The sequence below is a fragment of the Clupea harengus genome, chromosome 10 (assembly GCF_900700415.2).
Source record: "Clupea harengus chromosome 10, Ch_v2.0.2, whole genome shotgun sequence".
NCBI lineage: Eukaryota > Metazoa > Chordata > Actinopteri > Clupeiformes > Clupeidae > Clupea > Clupea harengus.
Window position 1 is genome coordinate 3105210 of NC_045161.1, and position 26068 is coordinate 3131277.

Here is a 26068-nt window from a genome sequence, read left to right on the forward strand (position 1 = left end):
CTCCTCTCCTCTCCGCCTCTCCTCTCCTCTCCTCTCCTCTCCTCTCCTCTCCGCTCCTCTCCTCTCCTCTCCTCTCCTCTCCGCGCGCCTCCTCCCCTCCTCTTCTCTCCTCTCTTCCTCTCCTCTCGCGCCCTCTCCCTCTCTCCCTCCCTCTCCTCTCCTCTCCTCTCCTCTCCTCTCCTCCCCGCGCACCCTGCCTCCTCTGGTGCCCTCGTCAAGTCTCCAGCTGCTGCTCCTCATAATCTTCCAATCCCTCTCTTACTCCTCCAGCACCCCTGGTTCTGTTCTCTCTCTCTCTCTCTCTCTCTCTCTCTCTCTCTCTCTTCTTTGCCGCTGTAAAAGTTGACGTTCCCAGAGGGATCGGTGTGAGAGAATGGTAATGATTATGTCAGGCTAGAGAGCCAGCCTATTCATTTTTCATATTTAGCTTTCAGACGGAGAGAAGTGTGGACACTCATTCTCATTCTGCGTGCTCCTCTCCTCTCCTCTCCTCTCCTCTCTTGCTTCTTGTATATCTAAGGATTTCCTTCTTGTTCCAGGCATCTTTAACTCCCTCTCCTCTCAGTCAGCTCCTGTTGATCTGCTTGTAGAAAAGGCCGCTACAACCCCTCTGGGTGCATGAGTAGAGTGCACGCACACACACACACACACACACACACACACACACACACACACACACACACACAGCCATTATCTCTCTAACATGTGGAGATGGACATGTTTTCCTGTGGTCAAGGTGTTTTGGATATAGTCTTTTGATGAAGAAATGTAAATATCCTTCCATTCTCCTCCATGCCTGTCTGCAAATCATAGGTGGCTTCCCTTACCCAAATTAGTGCTGTCATGGAGATAATTCCGTGTGTGTGTGTGTGTGTGTGTGTGTGTGTGTGTGTGTGTTGTGTCTTTGTATGAGTGTGTGTCACTGTCAACAGACACTGCTAGGGCAACTGTTGATGGGACTCCTGTCCCACAATGTGCAGGCATCTTCTCTGCCTGTGGTACAGCACAATGAAGCTTTTGTTGACATGGAAACGGTCAAGAACGCCCTCCCTAGAACACCTTGCTTTTGCAAAGCAACAACAGGAGGCCACGAGTGGGCTGAATAAATGGCCTTTAACTAACACCTCAATGTCACCCGAAGCAGTCACACAGAACTGGAACTCCCTTTTTTCCAGTGCCTGTCTTGTAGTTTACCTACAGCTTATAGGGAAGCTAGAATGTGATGAGGATAAAGCCGTCTCTAGAGTGTATAGGTGACGGAGGTGTGTGTGTGTGTGTGTGTGTGTGTGTGTGTGTGTGTGTGTGTGTGTGTGTGTGTGTGTGTGTGTGTGTGTTTGAGTGTGTGTGTGTGTGTTTGAGTGTGTCAGTGTGTGTGTGTGTGTCAGTGTGTGTGTGTGGTGTGTGTGTGTGTGTGTGTGTGTGTGTGTGTGTGTGTGTGTGTGTGAGTGTGTCAGTGTTCTTAAGAGAACATGCCTGTTTTCCTTCATGTTTGTTTGGGAGGAATGATTAGGAGTTGGCTGGGTGTCCCCATAGTCACCTCTGTGTTTTCCCTGGAGGGGACCTGATCTCCTCAACACCTGCTCTCAGTCTAATGGCGCCATAATCAAGCTGAAGTAATGCCAATTAACCTCTCTCAGATGACTGCGCCTTCACACACCGTCAGATTCCCCCCCCCCCCCCTCTCTCTCTCTGAGCCTCTCTCACTCTGCTTCTCCATATTTCTCCCAATCAAGAGAGGAGAGAAGGATGCTTGCAATTATCAAGACATCTGTGTGCGCTTGTTCTCATGGACTGTCGTTGCGCTGTTTGTTTAACGAGAAATTGTAACGTGCACAATACCCACCCAGGTAGACCTAATCTGATTACACTGGAGTATCATGTTCTTTAATGAAGAAGAAAAACATAAACACTCAAAGTAAGAGTTTTTCCTCCTCTTTTTAGCTTGCACTGTTACAACATTTTGAAGACCTAAAACACAATGCAAAAATGTAACCATTTGCTCATATGGGCGACGTACAGTTTAACTTGCATCGGGACTGGTGAGTGAAGGTGAACATAGCTGTCAATTTCTAATTGAATAAACTGCTGTTGTAATATTTCACACGTGGATGGCAATCAACCACACAACCCATTCACACGAGATTGTCTTGGCATCCCTTGGTCTGATGGAGCTCCTCGTCCAGTTTATGGCCACTCGTGTTATTCCACTTGTGTCCGCAGTCACGCTCTCCCAAACAAACTGAGAGAGGACACATCTGTTCATGAGGTAGAGCCTGGCTTCTTCACCTGACCTTGCCTTACTTGACATCTGTTCAGTATTAGTGTCCCACGTCTGCCAAGCACAATGCTTTTCTCTCGGATTCACCCTCTGTGTGTCGGTCCCTGCTCTCCCTGCTCTCCCTGCCTCTTTTTCCTCTGCATCTGACCTTCTTCTATCTCCTAACTCTTATTTCTGTCTGTCTTCTCCCCCTTCATCTACTTACCCCTTCTCTCTCATTTCACTCTCTTGTATAAATGCATGGCTTTCTCATCCATATTTCCCCTTCCCGATTCTTTATTTTTCACATATTATCTTCTCTTTTTCTTTTCTCCTCTCCTCCCCTCGGACTCCTGCCACTCCGCACCCCTCTCTCCTTCTCTTCTCTCCCTCTCTTTCTCTTTCTCTTTCTCTTTCTCTCACCAGATGTTGGGATCGTTTCTACAACAGAGCTAATCTCTCTGACATGTAACCCAGTGCTCTCGCCGACAGTGGATTACTGGCGTAACCGAGAGAAAATCAAATCCTCTATTTATTTATTTTTTACTTTGTGGGGAGTTATTAAGAACCTTTAAATGGCCTCATCAGGAACAGACCTCCAGTCATTTTAATGTGTGCAAAAATGACTTTACCACTTAGATGGTACACCGCTTAGATTAAACATGGTTTACTCATTTTATTTCTCCATTTAAATGCTTTAGCGGGGACTCCTCACGTTAGCGGGACGCTCAGGGGAGTCGTCACTGAGACCGGAGACAAACAAACTCCACTTCAGAGACGTGATGGCGGTGTGTAGAAGCAGGGGACTTAATTTGCCATTTTTCTTTATGAACACTTTGGCCCGTGTCTGGTGTGCGGAGCTATCCCATGTGAGTTGTTGCCCTGCAGTACTGATGCGCCCTTGGAGTAAAATGCCTAATTAAGGAGGCAGTTAGTCAGCTTATGGCGCTGAACACGTCAATGCCCAAAATTGGATTTTTAATGATGATCACATTGCTCACTGCCACACATGTATAACTGATGTTTTGCTTTTATGTTTTGCCGTCAGTCTTAGCAGAATGAATGGCTTTTAGGAAGGTGTTTTCAGGTGGGGAAATTAATAGGTGTGTCATGTCTTGCCTCATGATCTCTTCCTGGTATTGTTCTGTGGGGTTTTGCTGTGATATATCCCGTAGTTTGTCAGAAGAGAGTTGTTTAGAGATGTATCAGCTTCTTGACAGTCAGATATGGCAGTAAGACTAGCGCCCAATGAACAAACTCAAACTCAAAACATCTTTTCCCTCAGAGGGTTCTACCATTAAGGATTTAAGACGGCATGTCGGCAGACCCGTTTGGTTCAGCCTGAGATTGAAAAAAGCACAGTGCAAATTAAACTACCGGTACATTGACTGTACTTTAAATGAAATTCCAGAAGGTCCCAGTGGTTTGTCTGCAACTGAAGCCGTGCAAAAGTCCAGCCGGGAGCTGTTTTATATAATCGTGTCAGTAATTGCCCAACTATCAGACAGTTGCAGCACGTATCACATGATACTGTCTCACAACACATTAGCCTATGAAAATACCTACACCCAGCTAGTCATACTCACAACTGATTTAGTATGCTCTCCTGTCAGTGTGGAGAATGCAGCTAGCCATACTCATAGCTGATTTAGTATGCTCTCCTGTCAGTGTGGAGAATGCAGCTAGCCATACTCATAGCTGATTCACTATGCTCTCCTGTGAGTGTGGAGAATGCAGCTAGCCATACTCACAGCTGATTAGTATGCTCTCCTGTCAGTGTGGAGAATGCAGCTAGCCATACTCACAGCTGATTTAGTATGCTCTTCTGTGAGTGGGGAGAATGCAGCTAGCCATACTCATAGCTGATTTAGTATGCTCTCCTGTGAGTGGGGAGAATGCAGCTAGCCATACTCACAGCTGATTCACTATGCTCTCCTGCCAGTGGGGAGGATGAAATGTCAAGAGTAAGTTGTGTGTAGAGTTGTGTGCATTTCATAGCATGCCTGTAAATTCTAAGAGGTTCCCAGATTGCCCTCTCTCCTCCTCCTCGTTAAGGGAGGCAGCCTACTGAGGCAGCCCTACTGAAAGCCCATAGATTGGTGAAGGGCTGTTGGGAGAGCTTTTCGTGTCATTCCTGCCGCCAGAATTGACTCCTTGTCACCAGCACGTCGCTTTTGTTGGTTTGTTGAGACGGTTGCTAAGCGAGCAGGTCACTGTGGGTCAGAGGTTGTTTATCCCCCTGGTGACGTCATGACAGCGCTTGTGGCTGCGTCTCTCGGGATCCATGGACAGAGAAAACACACACATGCTGTCGCACAATCTCTCTCTAGCTTTCTCCTTCCTCCCTTCTCTTTCACTCTCTCTTCTCTCTCTCTTTTCTAATGTGTACTCCCACAACATACAGATACAAAATAAAAATACACACACACAAAATGGAGACCCGTTACATCCCCTTCTCTTGGTGTTGCATGAATGTTTATGCATGTGTGTACATCCAGTAAGACCCCAAAATGGAACCCGCTTCACTATATATGATATATACAGTAAGTGTTGTATGTAAATGTAATCATGTCCAGCCTTGGCATAGTGTCTTTTGACGGCGTTATATGTTGCTGGTGGATCAGATGAACCCTGGAGGGTCGAGGCTAGACTTATCTCATCACGCATGCCAGGAGCTGGCTACTGCTGAAGGGGAGGAGGGAACCTAGATTACGGCCGGGTATTATATTTATATAACAACTGTTTTTCATAATCCCTGTTTCAAGTAATAATAATAATAATAGTGACCCTGCGGATGGCGATGGATGGCGACAGCGTTGGCAGATTTCATTACCACGTCACTTTCCTGGCCCCTAAACCATTTAATTTTTACGAGGGTGAAAAAAATGGAGATAAAGGGGAAAGGAAAAAAAAGGAAAACTAGACCGTGTGTAGATTAGAGATGTTGGAGGGGCTGGCTATCTGACTGGGTGGAGGATGGATATTGTGGGCGGATGCCTGTGAGTGTGAGAGTGAGGGTGAGTGTGAGAGTGAGAGTGAGTGGGTCTGTTGCTTTGCACTGCCAGCTCATCTACGTGGGGCTGGAGAGACAGCTGGAGAACAGCTAGATGGATAGACAGATGGACGGACTGATGGATGGATGGGTAGAGTGCCTCCGAATATACAGAATTTCCTAAATGCAGAGGGAGCACGGCAATTTGAGTCAATATAAGCACACGGCACAGCTGCAGTACATTAGCATGATGATGATATAGTCAAACACTTTACGAGAGGGAAAATGCAAACGTGTAATATCAGCACCTAGTGTGGATGAGAACTGCTTAGTCTCAATGCTAATGTCTGCCTGTTTAAAACTCGTAACCGAACACGATAAACTACCGTTTTGTTCTCATGATTGCATATGGAGGATATGTATTATGTAAGTATACATATGTATATGTAAGATATTATAGTTGTAAATGTAGTAGTCACATTTAAATAAAAGCCTTCAACACTTTGCTGAGTCCTAGGATGTGCTGTGTTTCTAAACTGTTCAGTGGTCAGTGTCGTTAAATGATTTTCAATCAGTATTATGACCCTAATAAAGACTATCATTGCACATAGTTGTGCACAGGACATCTTTAAATGAAACAGAGGATGCTATTTCCTTCCTATTGTCTGCTGTTTCATATGAATCTTCTTGATTGTCATTCGTATAGCTGAAAAATGAAGAAGCTTTACTTTTTTTTGACTGTGGCTGTAAATGACAACCCATCCTTTAGGGAGCTTATAATGTCCTGCACCTCCTGACGAGATTCCATTTTGCTTTCTAAAGGCTGTACCAACATTAAAAAACAGACTGAAATACTAAACAAAGACTTCTAATCATGTGAATATGATGGAATTGGAACTAGAATCTTTTGCTGGCAAACCCCTTGAGCATAAAAAAAAAACAATTTTCTTTGGCAGAGAAGGCGGGGATGCATCATGTAGGGACCATGCCTAGTGTTGGTCCAGTGGTCTATAGATCTCTCCAGGGCCGCTGAGGAACCGTGGAGCAGCAGCATTGAGAGAACAGATGGCCTTCTGCCAAGAGCAGAGAGAGAGGGGAGAGTGAGGACAAAGGGAGCTGAGCATGAGCGATGGAGCAGAGCAGAGGATCACTGAGGACAGGGCTGGAGCTCCATAGGACTGAGGCAGAGAGGCCACACATGACCACAGGTGGCTGTGCAATCTGAGGGACTTCGTTAGAAGATGGCCCCATCGCAGCCCCTCGATGTTTTTCCTCCTATTTTTAGCTTGCACTGTTACAACATTTGAAGACCTAAAACACAGTGCAAAATGTAACCATTTGCTCATATGGGCGACGTACAGTTTAACTTGCATCGGGACTGGTGAGTGAAGGTGAACATAGCTGTCAATTTCTAATTGAATAAAACTGCTGTTGTAATATTTCACACGTGGATGGCCAATCAACCACACAGCCAATTCACATGAGATTGTCTTGGCATCCCTTTGGTCTGATGGAGCTCATCGCAGCCCCTCGGTGAACAGTAAACACAGGAATGGCTAATTCGTTCCTGGGTCAAGTATTGATTGAGCATGGCATGTCTTTTGGAATGGTAACTTAGTGATTCCATGAGTCATTCACCTTGTGGTGAGTGTTGTGCAAGAATGCAGTTTCAGGGTCTGTTTTTTATGTGCAGTATGCATATAATTCGTTTTTGTGTCCTCAGAAACAAATATGCACATCTATTGCCAGTCACAGTCTCCCTGGCGGAGAGAGGAAAGGTCATTTAAAACTCATTTGGAAGACAGGAATTATGTTTTGCCCTCAGGTGGTGACAGTATTGACGTGTAGTGTCACTGGCAAATGGCCAATCAATGCAGAAATGCTGTTGCTCACCCTCTAAGGTCTTGAATAATGTTGGAGCAGCTGTTTTTTTTGGTTTTAGTACAAAGAGTATCTCCAGCTTTTGTTTTAGTTTCACTACATATGTTTTCTCACATTATTCCCAAATCCTCATGAATGTACATGCAGTCTCTTTACCAGCTTACTGGTCTCATCTGCTATGGATGTGATGGCTGCACTTCCTCTCCTCTCCTCTCCTCTCCTCTCCCTCTTCATCTGCTATGGATGTGATGGCTGCACTTTCCGTCCAATAAGGGACTGTATGTCACAAAGTGTAATATGGAATGTTGTTCATCGATCGTAACATGTATACCAAAAGTCCCCCATAAGTGATGTGAGATGCTCTACACCAGATGATACATTATGTTCTGTTTCTTTCTGCTCGGAGTGTTTTATTTGCTGGGCAGCAGGGCGTCTGTTTGCGCTGAACCTGATGCTATTATTACTCAGAGCGGGTCTGGCGGGTCAGGGGTGCTGATGTCCGTCTCCTTCTGACAGACCTTAGGTCAGCGAGGCTGTCTTGCTATCTGACTTGCTCCAGCACTGCCCAGTCTGATGCAGTGTGTCGGGTAGCGGGAGCCATCTGCCGGGTCAATGTTTAAAATTAAAATGTAGCCCCCCCTGCAGTTTTAGCAATGTCAGGCTCAGGGGTTCATTTTATGGTTACTTTGTACTAGGGCTGAACGATTTGGGGAAATAATCTAATTGCGATTTTTCCCCCAAATATTGCGATTGCGATTTTAATATGCGATTTTTTTTGTTTTGTCCTAATTTTTTTCCCAACAAATCGTAATGAATGATGACCAACACAATATTAGATACATTTAGTGTAAAATATTATTTCCCACAATTAAAATTTTTATTTAACTGCTTATTACAGAATCAAGAACAACAAATTGGTGGCTTTGCCACTGTGCATTTAAGCAATTTTAACAAAGTCATTGTAAGAATAAACACAAGGCATGCACTTTTTAAACACTGGGCAAAATTTACCATCTTAAAAAAAAAAAAAAAAAAAAAAATCACGTTTTTAATCGCGAACGTTGCGGTTAGAAAATCGCGTTCTATCATATCGCGATTAAATCGCAAATGCAATTAATCGTTCAGCCCTACTTTGTACTCACATAATCTTTGGTAAAATGCATCTGTCTGCCTGTTGTAGGTTGATTTAGGTGAAAGTGTCTATCAACGATGAATACAAATGTGAAACGTGTATGGTTCTGATGAGACTTTTTCTGCATAATTATCATGCTTTCACATGCTTGTTTCTGTGGTCCTGTACAAGTGTGTCATGTCGGATTCACCAAACACTTAAAACTGCTTGAAAAATACTATGTGATGATGCCAGTTGCTCATATCGTGAAAGTCATGATGAATGATGATGCATTGCATGGCTAGGTATGTCACACCAGGGAGTGTAGATTCGGAAAAGAAAAAAAATAAAGAGTAGAAAAACATTTCTAGCGGTTTGTATAGGGCTGGTAACCTTGTCACTGAAGGTCAGAGGCATCAAAGAAATAAGAAAACTGTTCATGAAGCTGAGAAATGCATTGGAGAGCTTCTAGAGAAATGCTTGGTACAAACACTCACTGGTAACACTGGAGAAGATAATTGCCTTGGGTGCCAGTGATGGCGTTGGCCTATGGACGTGGAGAGAGAGTTCACTTATATCATGCACGACTCCTATGATCTATCTGGAAAATGATACGTCTGGTGTTTATACAAGGATAACATTCTGAGTAGATGAAAACGGCTCACACAAGGGCATATATCACCGTCTGAGAATGTCTGTCTGATCTTCAGCAGATTCCCCCATGCTGTAAAGCCGGATGGCTTGGGGATGAGGCTTAGCTGCCTTTTTTCCTTGACTCAGTGTGGGGTAGGTGGTGCTGTGGCAGTGGGATGCGGCTCTCTGAACAGACCTCGGGTTTGTGAGAGAGCATATGACTGCTGCGTGGCGAGGGAGCTGATATTTTGGTGAGTGAGGAAGCATGAGTAGTCAGGCAGTCAGGCAGTCAGGCTGACCTGGGAAGGCTGCCAGATTGGGAACACGCAGACATGTGGTTACAATACCCGAGTGTGCAAGAGAGTGCAAAGCTGTCATCAAAGCAAAAGGTGGCTACTTTGAAGAATCTAAAATATGAAAACATATTCTGGTTTGTTTAACACCTTATTTTTATTACATAATTCCATATGTGTTTTGATTTCTTCAGTATTAATCTACACTGTAGAACATAATAAAAAAAAAACATTTTTAATGAGACGGTGTGTCCAATCTTTTGACTGATACTGTACGCCAGCATTGGTTCAGGATGACAGTAGATGGCATGATGAGCCATTTTCAACCCATAAAATGTAATATTTATAATAAAAAAATGTATCAAAACTTTGTCAATATTAACAGCAGCATTGATACGTTTCATCACAGTTCAGTCAAACACATTTTCGGGTACGATTACACTTTACGTGCAATCCTGCCATAATCAGAATGGGGTTAAAACCACCTCACTATAGTGGCTGAAATGAAACATGAACATAGTCATTCCTTCCGCTCTGTTATCAGTAGTTTTCCTCATGAAATGGAAGATGGAGTCATATGGCTGAATTGATTCCATTCTAAGTTCAAGATAGTGAAAGTAGTGGAGTGGCCTCCACTTTCAGCAGCTGCAGTTGCAGTGAAGTCTTGATCTGATGGACTCTGAGTGAGCTGGAGAGGTCTGAATGGGTTTAGATGGAGGAGGTCTCATCTGTGATGAGGTGTTGCAAAACCACTTCCTATCCGGAGGAAGCAGGTGCTTTAAAAAAAATGCCCTTTCTTAAGATATACAAGAATGTTTCACTGGCAATGACCAGCACTGTGGAACTCTATGGAGATCTCCATTTGACGTGTTGTTTATAGTGCGGTTTTGGTCTGAGGGGAACGTTGTGTTCCGAACGCAATCAATTATTCATGCAGTTCATGTGGTGTGTCTCTGACTTTGAACACACACACACTCACACACACACACACACACACACACACACACTCTCACTAACCGGCTTCCTTCTGTTACCCCCTCCTCACTCCCTGCCCTCCTTGCAGGTGTGTCGGGAGAGCTGGCTGTTGTCAGAAGGCAAGGAGAATACTCCGGCGAAGATTAAGATGAGGAAGAGTAGGAGCGTGTTGACAGTGTCACCAAACAATGTGAGTTCAACATGAGCACTCTGAGACTTCACTCTCAAAACAGAATCTGAAAAAACCAGTACGGGGGTGGGTGGGGGATAGAGAAAGAGAGAGAGAGAGAGAGAGAGAGAGAGAGAGAGAGGGGGGGAAGGAGAGAGACAGACAGACAGAGAAAGAAGAGACAGAATGGGGAAGGAGTCCTCCCAGCAGCTCTAGGGAGAGCGCTGATGATCAAACTGAACAAACCGCTGTCTGACAGGGGAGACTGGGGAGACTGGGGGATGAAGACGGGTGCTTTTCATGAGATGAAGACCTTGTGGTGAAAAGCCGTCACACCACTCTCTTTCTCTCTCTCTCCCTGTGCTTCATAACCCATTACTTTCTCTCAGTGCTGGTGTCTCTTCCTTTCTGTGTGCGAGGGAGAGGTGGAGAGAAACAAAAGGTCGGGGGAAATCTGTACCACTGATGGTTTGTGAGTTATTGATGCCCTGTTGAAATGCAGCAGAAAACAAATACGAGCGGAAATATACTTACTAAAGTGTGTGTGTGAGTGTTTGTGTGTTTTTGCTTTTGTGTTTGTGTGTGTTTCTGTATTTGTTTGTGTGTGTGTGTGTGTGTGTGTGTGTAAGATTGAGTTTGGGCACACAGTGGAGCATTGGGCCACAGCTGCTGGTTGTGCATTTGTGTGTGTCTGCATGTGTGTGTGTGTCTGCATGTGTGTGTGTCTGCATGTGTGATTAAATAAGAAAAACCCCGCCGCTCGGAGAGTCGCCCTGCTCCAGCTGATGACCAATTACACATTCGGCTCACATTTGTTGTCCTCGGCGAGGTGGCCGGCTGGCTCGTGTTTGCGCATGAGAACATGTGATCTACTCTCAATTCCCTCGAATCACGGGGTGCGGGCAGAGGAAGGAACACCAGCCCCCCCAGCACACGCGGGCAGATTGCATCAGTGCTGACAGGAGGGAGGGGGTGTGTGTGTGTGTGTGTGTGTGTGTGGGGGGGGGGGGTCTTTCAGGCCTCCTGCTCTCCTCACCTCCACACCCCAGCACATATAACCCCCACCAGCCACCTCTCCACTTATGGTAGTGTATGAGCTCTTCCTGTCCTGAATTGACCTAGCACACTGTCTCTGTGGTTAATGTCAAGATGTCGGGTGTGTGTGTGTGTGTGTGGTGTGTGTGTGTGTGTGGATAGAGAGGTGTGGTTGTTGTGTGGTGTTTCAAATCAGAAGGAGAAAAAGGGTGACAAGTGTGTGTGTTTTTCTGCATTTGTGCACACACATGCGCACACACACACACCGGGTAAAAAACACAAAGCATTCACTCTCATAGAAACAAAAAACACAAAAACATATTCATACACTCAAGAAAAGGCCACTGAACAACCTGTAGGTTCCTGGTGAAAGTAAACGACCAGGTCAGAGCTGAACCATTCTCTTCAGGATGGGTTCAGCATTTCATTCAGTGTTTTTCATATGGATCATATTCTCAACACTCCAACCGACTCTAAAGCTTGTTTCAATTAAAAATGTGTTTTTATAAACCCCTCTATACCTGAGCACCCTTCTGCATTTTTTTTCATTGCCTCCTGTCACCTGTTAGAGTGAGAGAGCGATTTCCAGCTAACAAGCCTCGGGTAACATTTACGCCTTTTGAAATAAGCTCCCTGTCTCAGTGAAAAATTAAAAGCTGCAAATGAATTATGGATCATGGGAGGCATGAGAGTGGCGTGCTGCACTTGTCAACAAGCAGGCTGGGTCTGCCGAGACGCACCTGGCTCCGGCGGGCGCCGCGTATCTGATGGCTTCGCCTCGCCGCCACCACCACCACCACCACCACCACCGCCACCGCCGCCGGTGCTCAGTAATGTAAACAGCGCTGAAACATGCAAAGCAGTGCACTCACACCCCTGAGGTGCAGCAGATTAGTATCACATGTCTGTCCAGGGCTTGTTCACTGTGTTTCACAATGCACCAGAGAGGAGGAGGTGGGGAAGAGCTCCATTTTGAAAGGAATTAAAGCCGTTCATTAGCTGGCCAGAGCCAGCAAGAATATATAAATTTAATTCTTTTTTTTTCTGGTGTACAATAGCTCTTTTGTTTTTCTTGAGAAGGCTTAAAATATTGTTCTTGTCTGTGCCTCGTCACATAATCTCATCCGGCAGTCATGCCCGCTAGATGGGTTTCTAGATAGACTTCTATTCACTTGGCTCTTCCTGCTGAACTGGATGACTGCTGGTGACACTGAAGATGTCCTTCATTCACGTGTACATCTGCGCCATTCAAAGAGGACAGGAAGGACATACACACAATACAGAATGTACACATGTACTCACAAACGTGCTGCATTCAGTCTTTTTTCTACATGCTTTCCCGCATCTGTGTCTTTCCTGTGCATACCGTGGCTGTGTAATCTAGATGAGATCCCTATGAGTGCATAAATAAGTGTGCGTGTGATTGTTTGTGTGCCTGAGTATTATTCTGAGTCTATCCTCTCTGCTGTTCAGACTGAATGTTGTTCATTGATGATGTATGGAGCTAACTTGTGAATGTGTGTGCTCATAAAATCTGTGTGTTTTTCAAGCATTGTGTGGATCATGAGTCAGCCTCTCCCATAATCAGTCTATATTGTTCCTTGCATTGGTGATTGGACACCAGCAGTCCAGCAGTTGTCCCATCCTCTCTGTCACATCTTTCTACTATCTGTCTCTCTGTGTGTTCCCCTTTCTGGCCCTTTACATCAACCTATTTCCCTGTGCACACTAGTCCCTTTGTCCATTCATCAAATCCTTGAACAACACCCTCAGTCAGGTTTTATACGCCGTGTTGTATCAGTGGACACGGAGTGAAGCAGCCACACTTCAGGGCTGTGTGCTGTAGATGTCTGTGGGTGTTTTCGGGGCTGTGAAGAAAAGGGCATTTCTGACAGGTCCTCGCTGAGCAGCCGGCCCAGAAGCACATTAGCTGTGACATGTCCTGTCCCGCCCAGCTCCTGGTGACAAACTTCCTGTTCCAGACGTGACTGCAGGCCAGACAGAATCAGACAGGTGGGGTGGGGGGGGGGGGGGGGGGGGGGGGGTCAAGAGTGTCCTTTTCACCTTCCTCCCTCAAATGTTAAGAAATGATTGCTTCTAATTGGTACAGGTGTTGATCTGCACTTTTTGAGTGTTAACACATTAACACAAATAATCACGAAGGCAGTGACAGGTTCCCGTCAACAAAAAGAACTTTGACAGTCAGTGAGTCAGATGGGGTGATGGAGGAAACTAGTGTGTGGCGTGTTTGGATGAATACTAAATGAATAGGGAACAGGTTGAAGTGGATTGAATTTGACAAAAGCTTGTGTGTGTGTGTGTGTGTGTGTGTGTGCGTGCTTGCATGTGCAATAGTGTGGTATTGGTATTGGTGTTGAGTGTGTTTGACGTTGGTGTGTAGCCTACAGGTTTGAGTGTATGGAGTTAGAATAGTTTAGGAATTCACAAAGAAATTTGATTTTCCTGGTTCACATATAAATGTCACGTTATTCACAAATCTAAACACTGATACATTTGTTTACAAAATAACGAATGTGCATTTACGAACCACTGGCCAATTGTGAACATCCCTGCATTTATTTGTGGATTTGTGAGACTTTCCTGACGCACAAATGCATTTTTTTTTTTCAAAATGAAATTTTCTACAGTCTGTCTCTTACAATTTCTGCATACAACAGATTACACAAAGCGGAATCAGTGTTTCAATGGCGTATGATAGCTGCCCACCTAGTGGGAATGTAACATGTTTAGCTTATTCAACCCCTTGTCGTCATGCGTGATTGAGCATGCTCGAACTACGTATTTGAAAGAATGGCAGTCATCCGACCTGTCATCTCAAACAGTTTGCTTTCTCGAAACAGAGCAGCTGCAAAGGCCGCTCAAACAATGTTTTAACTCTGAGTAAGTTGGACCAACTCAATGCTGAGTTAACGGAATCCAGACAGATTCGTTTATTTCAACCAGCAACTTCAAACCATATGTTAGTTCATGTTAAAACACAGCACTTCGTCTAAAAAACTTGCCGAAACTAGCACCTTCTCCTATCAGCTCAATGTATATGCTAATATAGCCTATCTAGGCTAATATTAAAATTACAGGTAGCCGAAACAAGTGAAATAAAACAAGTTAAACAGAAGGACAATAGATTTTTATTTTACAACATATCAGGCCTGGTATTGAAAAGCAAGTGTTATATTCTATCATGAGGGGGAATTCCTTAATTTTTGGTGTAACTAGATAACGTGTAAATCAAACAGAAATTAGACAGGCATCGGCCACTTACGTTAGCCAGAAATGCCTGGAGAAGCTGTTGTACCCTGGTGAGAATGTAATGTCCATCTTTAACAACCTCAGCGATTAATTTGGACAAACATGCTGCTTTGAGTATAGGCTTTACATCAGGATAACACTGTATGGTGTTTAACTTGGTTAACGTTATCTCTGTTGGAGGCTAAGCATTAGCTAACGTTAGCTAGCAACAAAACTAGCCAACAAACTGCAATAGTATCAGTCATCATTGTCATTTCACGAAGGGCATGCGTGATGGATTTAAAAAATTAAAAAATAGATACAAACCTTTATTTCACTCCGAAATTGGCACATTTCCAGGGTATGTTGTAAACTGCTGGACAGGAAGGATGGAATAACATAATAACATAGTTAAAAAAATGAAACAATTGAGTTAAAGGTGTTTGTTGCAATGAAATTGCGGGAGCAAGTGAAAGTTGCGATGAAAACTTTGTAATTATAATTAAATGAAAATGAAAAAAAGTAATTAATAAACAAACATTCATTAAAAAAACTAAACCGTTGAGAAGTGGTCCTTACCAACATGCCAAACAAAAGATTACCAGGACTACAAAAATTTAGCAAAATAGGCTTTACTTATCCACAAGGAAGTGCACCTGTTGGTATTATAAAAGGAACATCAGTAAGACTGAATAAAATGTTATGAATGTCTCAGCCCTCACATGACACAAAAAACCCAGCCTGTGTCACTGTGATCTGTCTCGTCGTCTGCGTTTCTGCTGTTCTCATTCTATGCTTATCAATCTGTTTAGCTATCCTTGTTGATTTATTTTATCCGTATGTGCATCCGTATTTGCAGGTGTTTGTATTGTTCAATTTCATATATTAATTTAAAGTCGTCCAATTTCAAGTCATCCATTCTTCAACACTAGCTGCTACCTTATCTTCAAACAGAAAGTATCGTTAAATCTCCATGGTAACAGCTCTCGAGGGTTTGGGAAATAATCGGATTTATTGCTTCCTTAATTATTCACAGCAAAATGTATAATTATATAATAATATATATATATTATATATATTAATAGAAGTCAGGTCTATTTCTGAACGTCCGGTTTCCCTGTCTGGTGTAGCCATTCTCATGCTTAATTTATGCTACTCCGAGCCCTCTCCGAGCAAACCTCGTATGGGAATCTCGTACGGGAAGTTAGAAAAATGAGTAGGTGCACGACAGCCTCTCCGAGGTGCTCGGAGAGGGTTCAGAGAGAGCGATTAAAGTCGTAGAGGCGTTCCCTGGGTTCGGAGGGGCGTTCCCTGTGTCCGACTCTGTGAAATCGGAGTAGCATAAATTTTACAACGGATTAGAACCCTGCTAGTGTCCGCACAGCGTCCGCAGGGCAGAAATTCGGCCCTTGGTGTAGCCGCGGAATGGAGGGAGTTGTGGGAGACGACGATGATTGGTCAAATTTGCGGTGATGGGTTAAAATTGCAACGTCGCGCTGAATTCATGGGAAATGATTGAATTTAGGTTAATAGTTGCGATCGCAACATCGCAGAATCCTGGAGGGTCTGTATAGCAGTCAACATAACTGGACACTGTACAGATGTAACACAATATGGTCACATTCAATTATACCCTCGAATATACAGACATCTGAAAGGCTGCATAGAGCATAGAATATCATTTTGGAGAAAACAAAATCCACAAATAAATTCAGGGATGTTCACAAAAGGCGAGGGGTGTGTGAATGTACGTTCGTTAGTCTGTAATTAAATTCAACAGTGTTTTGTGACATTTATATGTGAATCAGGAAATACATTTGTGAATTGTATGACATTTATTTGTAAAACACGTGAAATGAATCACAACAAATATTTGTGAATTGCGTAACATTTATTTGTGATTTTGAAACAATTCTAACTCCATGTGAGTGACTGGGCTGAGAGACCGACTGTTGTAGGCAGAGATTAATGCTGAACCTTTACTGAAGATGTTCTGTTCTGGTTGCTTACACACATTGTCAATTCTGTCAACACAGAGAGAGAGAGAAAGAGAGAGAAAGAGAGAGAGAGATACCACAGGCACCATATTAACACTGTCCATCAATAAAAAAAAAAGAGATAAAACAGAGACACATTCATGGGGCTATGTCACAATCTCAGAGTTAGTCATTCACACTCCCCCAAGGACACACACATATGTGTCGACGGGAACACTCCTCCCTCTATGACACGATTCCACTCCTCAATGAAAGCACAGAGGCCTTCTGCAGAGTCTGCAGGGCTGGGTGAACAATGGCTAGATGAGACGAGGGTGCTGGGGAGAAGATGAGTAGCACTGCACAGACCCACAACACACACACACACACACGCAAGGAGTAAAGAGAGAAATAAAAATATGAAGCTGGAGGGCAAAAGAGAACGCGTAGGCTTTATGTTTGTTAGCACTGGGCGATCACACACACACACAAAAAAAAGCAATATCTCAATATGCTGTGGAGAAATGGCTGTATACAATATGAAACAATTGCGCACACACATATCTTAAATGCTGCCACTTTAGCAAAGACTGACAAAATAGGTTCAAGGGTTTCCAACATGAAATACAATTCTGGATTTAAAAAAAAAGAATAAAAAGAATGCGTACATTGTAAAGCTGAAGGGTAAAGTATGAAAGTAAGTCCAGTCAGTGGCATAGTAGGTGTTTGACATTGTGTGTGTGTGTGTGTGTGTGTGTGTGTGAGGGGGGGGGGGGGTGTATTTTTTTCTTTTTCATTTTGGTTTAGGAGCCAGGCCCTGAAGGTCTGATACTGGTGTTACCTTATATGATCATATTATTTCAAAATATTAATAAACAGTGGCGTTATCAGGATGTCATCCTGAGGTGGGCGTTTGGATATGTAGGTTGGGCAACTAAATTCTGGTTTCTACATTAGAACCTTGGGTGGACATCCTGGGCCCTTTCCCACCATGACCAGGGCAATCAATCGTTGTGGCCATGAACTCCTTCACCCAGTGTCCAGAGGCGTACGCGGTCCCCGGCCAGAGTGTGTATGCCACCACCACTGCTAAGTACCTGGTCAGCGAAATGTTCTGCCGTTTCAGTGCAGCTTAGGACTACAGATGCAATGCAATCTTGCAATTCAATACATACACATCCACACCCGCATAATAAAGATGTCCCGTACAGTCTGTCCTGAAGGGTGAATCTTAATCTAAGTGCTTTTTGTGGTGAATAGTTCCCATATGAGGATATGATGATGACATTTGTAGGTCAGTTATTGAAAGAATACAAAGGTAAACAAACACACACACACACAAAGGCACGGAGACACACTGTTCTCCTCTATGTGAATGCCTAACGGTAAAATGCCAGGTAGATCCTCCTTCGCTACAGGATCTGTAGCACGGCCCGAGGGTGCGTCTGCTCCCCAGCTGACCCCCTTCATCTGCCCTCCTCCCTCCCTGGAGACACACCTGACTGCAGCCTGGCACTGTAGACCTAGGGAGCTGCTTGCTGTCGTCATGGTAAACTATACCATACAAGAAGCCAGGTTATTGTGGGGCCTGGCATCAAAGATGATTTCACTGTACTCCTTGGCCAGCATCATTCCTCTTATTCACAATTTTTTATTCTCTCAATAATTAAAGGGTTCCCGTAGTGAGTGTGGGTGTTTTATGTGAGTGTGTGAGTGTGTTGGTACCACACTTCAATCTGACCGCTATTTATTCATCCTGTGAGAAAATATGTGTTTATAAGTCAACTGAGAAAACTGAACTGAAAAATATATCCTGCCCATATCACAGGTTTCAGATCAGCTTGTGTTGCTCTCCGGATATGCTCCGCGTTGGCCCTTGTCGCAAGCTGACCTTGCTTGACTGTGTGCTGCTGGCATGGCCTGTGCTCTCTGTTTGTGTAATGTTTTATCTGAGGGTTTTATCAAGGTTGTTGTGTTTTCTGTTGTTGTATACCATGCTGCTGTGGTGCATCACCAGAACACTGTAGGTGTTTCTGCGGTTGCATAGGTCATCTGTGTCCTGTGGGCTCTTCCAGTTGTGATCGCGCATGAATGTGTTTCCGCTTTTTCTTTCTGTCCATGCTGAGGTCACTGTTCAAAAAGGTTGTCCTCGGTTCTGTTTTCATCTGTGGGTAGACGAGAGCCAAGTCTCAAGGCTTCCATACGAGGGGATAGGATGAAAGAGCAGGTCTTTGTCATTTGTTTTTGTGTATGCAGTATAGCTCACTTGCCTCATACTCAGAAAGGGTTCTCTGGTTTCCTTTAAAGGCTCCTTGAAGCTCTGGGAAACATTTGATTTGAAGGCTGACTGTATAGGGGATTGTACATGTGCCCTAGCGATCTAGAGCATGCATATAGATTGTAGATAGATTTTTCATTGAGTAAATTACACTGCATTGACACAAGCAGTATTTTTTTTTTTTTAAAAAGTTCTGAATTACCTGGAAATGCTGTTTCAGAAGACTTGTGAGTACAATAAACTGCCATAACTTGAATTCGGGGAATCAAATTCATTCTTGATGAATATACTCTCTTAATGGTAAGAATTGGAGGAAAAACTATAGAATGCTATGAAGAGTGAGAACCTTGTAATGACCTAAAAGCTACTTTAAATCCTTTCTAAAATGTTGGCAAGCTTTAAGCTATGCCTGGTAAGTTCCTGCTTTTTAAATCCTAAAGGGTGAACCTTTAGTGCCCTTGAGAATGTTGTAGGTATCTGGTGCATGCAATGTTCTGCTGTGAAGATGAACTTTTCCCCTTTTTTTGTCAAAGGGTTCTATATCTTACACATGCTAATCCTCTTTTCTTCAAGAGTTTGTGAGAAGACGCCATTAGCGTCTCCGTGTCTGTTCCCGCCTGAGCCGGAACTTTCTACCAAAAGTTGTTGCGCCGTGTCTGTTCTATAGCATCTCACATTAGCCCGCTTTGCTAACTAGATCTTCTATATCACAGACAGAGCAGATGGGATGGAATTAGATTACGTCTGTGGAAGGGCTAACTCTGGGCCCTGCATGGACACGCGTTAGATCCCCTCAGCACTCTCTGGACTGATAATGGGAGGAATCGAAAAGCCCACTCACTCACTCACTCACTCACTCACAAAAGCAAAGGGATCCTGACTCCATTCTGTGACATTCATTCTTCTCTTGAGTTACACATTGGGTGTCAACGATTAATGCTTAACGTGAAATCGGGTTTGACTAATCAATTTGGCCCGTGGTATCTACCTCTGTCTCTGGCAAGGTTGATGTGTGTGTGTGTGTGTGAGTGTGAAAGGGGCTTATTTTATTGCCCATCTCAGCTGACTGATTAAAGTCATTGATTGGCTGTGGAGTCCTCGGAGCTGTCTCTGCAGGTCTTAATTAATAGCTGATTAAATAGATGGCTAATCCTAAACCCTTTCATGCTGACCACTAATGCATTGATGGGTTGTGTTGATGGGTTGCCTGATGAGAATGAATGTCTATTTGTAATCATACTTAATATCTTCTCATACTTGTAATAAGAGTAGAAATACATTCGAGGCCTGTGTGGAGTTTTTCTGAAATGTTGCTTCTAGTCGTCAATAAGAAGGTGGACATCGCCCTCTAGTGGACTGAAGGAGAACTTCAGCAGAGGATCGCTGTATTGCTATTGGTTCTCAGGTCACCTGATTCATTGGGTTGCTCAGGCCTGCCAAGTACATTTACAAATGTGTGGGATCCTGAAGCACGGGATGAGGGGAATGAAGTACAGACTAAGGAGCACAAAGTATTTAGCTTTCTCTCTACTCTCTCTCTCCTCCCCCCTACTCTCTATCCTCCTATCTCTAAAATACAAATTCAAATTCAAAAGTGCTTCACTGCCATGCCAACTAGGAAACTTTTATTGCCAACGCAGCCATACAAAGAATAAGAATAAACACAAAAAAGAAGAAATCAACATGTCTGTGTGTAGACTTGTACGTAAAATAAGCTTAGATATTACAGAACAAAAACGATATATATGCATTGTGTATGTATACGTGTATAAAAACCTATTCTATAGCATGCATATCTCTCTCCATCTCTCTTTAGGACAGTAAAGAACCTCCTGACTGTGGGATGGCTGAGTCCTTCACCTCTTCTACCTGCACACTTGGGGTGGACCTGCGCAGGGGTCGCCGCCGGTTCTCTGGCACCCTTCAGCTGCCGCCGCTGTCATGGCGACAGGCAGAGAGGTCACGCACGCCCGATGATGAGTACATGACCCGACCCACCTCGCTACCCTTCGCTGCGCCCCCACGCATTGACATCACCCCTGTAGACCCAGACTGGTAAGTGTGTGTGTGTGTGTGTGTGTGTGTGTGTGTGTGTGTGTGTGTGTGTGTGTGTGTGTGTGTGTGTGTGTGTGTGTGTGTGTGTGTGTGTGTGTGTGTGTGTGTGTGTGTGCAGGTGGGTGGTGGGGGGTGGTGAGGTTGCGTGGGCCTATTGCCTTGTGTTGTGTTTTCCGCCAGCTGTGTACTGTGTATGATATGTGATCTGGTTTCTGTGTTGGGTTCGGGGCAGATGTGGGTCAACTGCAGGTCAGGTCAGTGAATCTATGCGTTCATAAATAAATTAGATTTTGCTTTTTAAGTCTTTCATTTGGGTGTCAGATTTTCAGGTAGGCACTATTAATAACTGAAGGCATTTCAAACTTGGAATTCCTGAACAGATACACAAGGGCCGGTTATGTAACATGAGTGATGGGCATGAACTTCAGAGACAGAGAGAGTGAGAGAAAGGGGGATGAGCAAGATGACAGGGAAGAAGTAGAACGAGTGTCTGTCCCTCCTGGGCTTGGAGTGTGTGTGTGTGTGTGTGTGTGTCTCTATTTGACCTTGAAGCTGCAGGGTGTTGTTCGTGAGCAGTGTGCTTGTGAGGTCAGGGGTGAAGAGGAGTCGGGACGAATGCCATCCTCCTCCTCCTCCTCCTCCTCCTCCTCACTCTACTAGGTGCGGCTGCCTCTGGAGATACTGCACGTCGGAGCCTGAGCTCTCCTTAGAGAAGACAGGAATGATTTGGTTGTTGTTTTTGGAATGCGGAAACAGACGATTTGGCAAAAAAATAGAAATAAAAGGTATTACAAGACTGCCATTGTGACAATATTAGATAACAGAGAGAAAAAGAAAAAAAAATGGGTAAAAGGGAAAAAGACAGAATGAGAGCAATAAGAAAAGAAAAAAAGAAAAAAAAAGCGCAAGTCATACCAATCCTAGAGACATGGCTGTCAACAGCTTGCCGTGGAGGGGCAGAAAAGAAGCACCCAGCTACAGAAATACACATTCATCTGAAGCTCGCTATGACTTCAAGCACAAATGCCTGAAAATACATTCATCAAGAGAAAATGGTGACAATGACGCAATCATGGAAACAACGGATCTGATTACGTTGTTAAGTATTGATTCTGATGTACTAATATGTCAAACTGCCTCAGTTGCTTTCAAAAGCATTGTGCAGCCCAGTGACAGTCAGAGATAGGCATGATGTTTCCCTTGCATCTCTTTCACTTAAGATGGCAGCTTGAATTGAAGTCTCTGTCCTAGAAAGATCGTGATCCTTGATCATCAGGGGTTCTGCTGCTGCTGCTATGTCATGTATGAATTCTGAACCTGTCAGGCTCTTGTCAGGTTGATGTGTGTGAGTGTGTGTGTGGGATGTGCTGACTGACAGCTGTGTGCTGCCCATGACAACTTTGATTGATTGATTGTTGCCTGGCCCAAATGGTTCCTGTGAGCTGGAGCGTGACGTGGAGGTGGCGTGGCCATCGGGCCTGGAGCAGAGTGCAGGCAGCGGACTTCTGGGTCGAATGGGACTCTGCTGAGTCCACTGAACCACTCACTGTGTGTTTGAGTTTCTGTGTGGTTGATGTAGTACGTGTGTGTGGGGTGGGGGGTGGGGTGTGGTTGTTAAATGTTAAATGGGTGTGTATGAAGTATACATTTACACTGTGTGTATGCACATTGTGACGTCACTGAGCTACTGTGTGTGTGATGGGTGTGTGTATGTGAGTGTGTCCTGTGCTTTGGTAATGTATGCCTGTGTGGGTGTATATATACGTATGCACTGAGATGTGATTGCGTGTGTGTGTGCGTGTCTGTGTCCGCGTGTGCATGCATGTGAGTACACATAGTGTGTTTTCATTGGTTCCACTCATGTTTTCCACGCGCCTGCCTTATCTCTGCATCCTTTACGTGCGTCTGATTTCTTATTGCACAGTACGTCCTGTCCCAGAGGTGAAGCCATAAAGACCCTTTAACTAGCTTCACTGCCCTGAACCCGTCCTCTCCCCCCTCTACACACACACACACACACACAGATGCACACACTCCCATCTCTAGCCCCCCCCCCCCCTATGGGTTGCTAGGTGATGGGGGGACACATCAGAGATGAACACACTGGAGAGTGGATGGGCACTTAGTGCGCCTCGCCTGCCCCCCCCCGACCCCCTCCTGCTCTGTGTAAACACGGAACTTTTCCATCCTCAGCTGGGAATTTTATAGTTGTTCTTGCGGAGGTAGAACCGGGCAGTGGTGATATTCCATTGATGATTGATGCTACCATCTCCCCCATTGTTTAGTGCCGCTCACCGCCTGCTGTTGAATGATGGGAAAAAAGCAGAAAATAAATTCACCGCGACCTCAGGCCTACCTGCGTGTGTGTGTGTGTGTCCTGTATCGCCTCCATATATGCACGTGTGTGTTCCAGTGTGTCGTGTGTGCCATTAAAAACCTGACAAAGGTCTTAATTATTATATCTCCTCATTCAGGGAAGAGTTGTCTATATACTAATGGCCTGATGTTTACTGCTTCTGCAAGCTGTACGCCATGATGTATTGTTATTTTAAGACTCCAGACCAACACTGTCTCCAAAAGGTCAAAACACACACTAATATATTATATTTTCACAAGAATGTTTTGCTTTGCTATGGGCATGACCGAGAGACTGCACTTCAGAGGTTCCACCAGAGGGGGGCAGTAAGTCATTCGTTGTCCTTTCACCATGATCTCGGTCGTACTTGACTTATCTGTGATTGTCCTCTTTCTCACGGGTACATTCAAGTCCACCTTATTCATGTATGTTAATCCTAGTGACATGTGTACAATGACATTTCATAGCGTGAACGTTCTAGAAAAGACCTTCATTTGAATAAGGGCCCTGCTCCTGCATTTAAATAAGAGAGGGGCAAACTCCTGTCTGAAGGCACTGTGATTGCCTCATATAGGAACATTTACATTTACATTAACATTAACATTAACATTGACATTGACATTCAGTCATTTGACAGATGCTTGTAACCAAAAGGACTTACTAGTGAGGTACAACTTAAACACACACCGCAAGAACATCCCAGTTCCATCTCACTGGTGCCGGATGAGCAATGAATACAAACCGCTTCCCCAGATCCCATCATTTTTTTTTTTTTTAAACGTACAATGGCCCTAATATGCCATTAAACTAAATGGCACGGTACTAACACGCCGTCGTAATGATCTGTCTGGCGATCAAAAATAGAGTTTCTGTTCACTTGCGACTGAGGATGCGGTGGAGGCTTGGTAGGTTGGACCCAAAGCCAAAATGCAACAAAACCTCTCCATTTTCACCGTCGTCATGTGGACGGGGGCCTCCTCATGTACTATTAAGAAGACACTACACGAGCTTCACAAGACATAATAAGTTCAAGTCTGTGCCTTTTTCTCCAGCTCTAGCACTAACCCTGCCACTCAGAACCCTGCTCTTTATGTCCCCAGTCCTGAGCATTCAGCTTTGATGGGATCTGTGCCTGTCATTATTTAAATGGCATTAACCCCCGGTCGCCTTTCATCAGATATTACAACTCTTCACTTCATCGACTCCACGGCTTTGCTGTGTAGGTCCTTAATGTCTGCATCCTCTCTGCAGCTTGTTAGCCTTTTTCCTCTCATGGGAGCAACCTATTCAAAGTGTTGTTGAAATTGCTTGCTGATGTGTGTGTGTGTGTCTGTGTGTGTCTGTGTGTCTGTGTGTGTCTGTGTGTGTGTGTGTGTGTGTCCGATGGAGCCTCTCTGATATGTTCCTGGCTATCTCAGCACCTGGTTGTTAGCACCTGTGTCCTGTTTGCCTGTGTATGTGCGTGCGTGTGTATTTAGCATCTCTGTTTTGTTGGGTGTCTGTGTCTTGCTTTCAAAGGGCATTACCTTGTCACTTTAATGGTAATGTTGCAGTTCCTACAGATAGTCTCTCTCTCTCTCTCTCTCTCTCTCTCTCTCTCACACACACACACACACACACTGCTCTCTGGTTTGTGTGTTGCTCTCTCTGTGTCTCTCTCTCTCTCGCACACACACACACACACACACACACACACACACACACACACACTGCTCTCTTGTTTGTGTGTTGCTCTCTCTCTGTCTCTCTCTCTCTCTCTCTCTCTCTCTCTCTCTGTCTCTCTCTCTCTCTCTCGCTCTCTGTCTCTCTCTCTCTCTCTGCCCTTGTTGTAGTTGTTAGTGCTGCTGTTTGATGTGTTGTGTGCTGGGATATAGAGGGAGCAGTGGAGAGGAGCGGAGTGGAGCGAAGGGGAGAGGAGGGGAGGCGGGTTATTTTGGGAATCACAATTACTTTCCTGCTGACGCGACACCATTATGCCGGAGAGGAGCGCGACGTCTCCGTCACACGCTCGTCGATTCAGCTCCCGGCTCTCCCAGGTGGGGCTGCGACGGGGCCTGTGTCGGGCCAGCCATCAGCTGAATCTGGATCAGGACCGCGGGAGTTTGGCTCTTTCTGGGCCTCTATCGGGCCAGCCATCAGCTGGATCTGGAACAGGACAGCGGGAGTGTGGCTCTTTCTGGGCCACTCATCCAGCCAAATTAGAGACATTAAAAACCAGTGCCTTGTGTGTGTGTGTGTGTGTGTGTGTGTCTGTGTGTGTGTGTGTGTGTGTGTGTGTGTGTGTGTCTGTGTCTGTGTGTGTGTGTGTCTGTGTGTGTGTCTGTGTGTGTGTGTGCGTGCATATGTCTACCACGCTCCCTCTCTCCCTTTTTATGTGGTTCATCTGCATCCGTGCCTTTGAACGTGTGGTTGTTTATACGTATTTGGGTTACGTTGTACACATGCGTGTTGCCAGGGTTTTGGCCAAAACGCGTACCCAATCTTTGTGAGGGAGATGAAAGCCTCGCAGCTCGATCACTGCACCGCTGTTTGTTCCGAAAGCGTCTCGTCTCCACCTCACTTGAGTTACATAATGCCTCAGGGTGTCGAATGTGTGCGCCTGAGTTCCCAGGACACGTCAAGGTCTGTTTGGTCTCTTTGAGCTGCTGTCTCCTGCCCCCCTCCCTGCCTCTGCATATGGAGGACCAGCCCTGCCGGTGAGGTCCTTGGTTGGGATCGTCTTACCACATGCTAACAGTCTGTCCTCCATTTTAAGGAGAAGGATTTGAAGTATGCCCTTGTGTGGTGAATTCTTCTCTTTGGATCTGT

At 44.8% G+C, this 26068-nt stretch overlaps 1 protein-coding gene across 2 annotated transcripts in view; it reads left to right on the forward strand.

Moving 5' to 3' along the window:
• pde4ba (phosphodiesterase 4B, cAMP-specific a) overlaps nt 1-26068 on the forward strand; it is a 159970-nt gene that overhangs the window by 15427 nt on the left and 118475 nt on the right. Inside the window, exons 2-3 of one of the 2 annotated variants that reach the window (XM_012842227.3) lie at nt 10231-10332; nt 20666-20904. In XM_012842227.3, coding sequence (XP_012697681.1) covers nt 10291-10332; nt 20666-20904 — 281 coding nt within the window. In that variant the 5' untranslated portion in view covers nt 10231-10290. The remainder of the gene's footprint in view (nt 1-10230; nt 10333-20665; nt 20905-26068) is intronic. The other variant, XM_031575016.2, reaches the window with a different exon arrangement.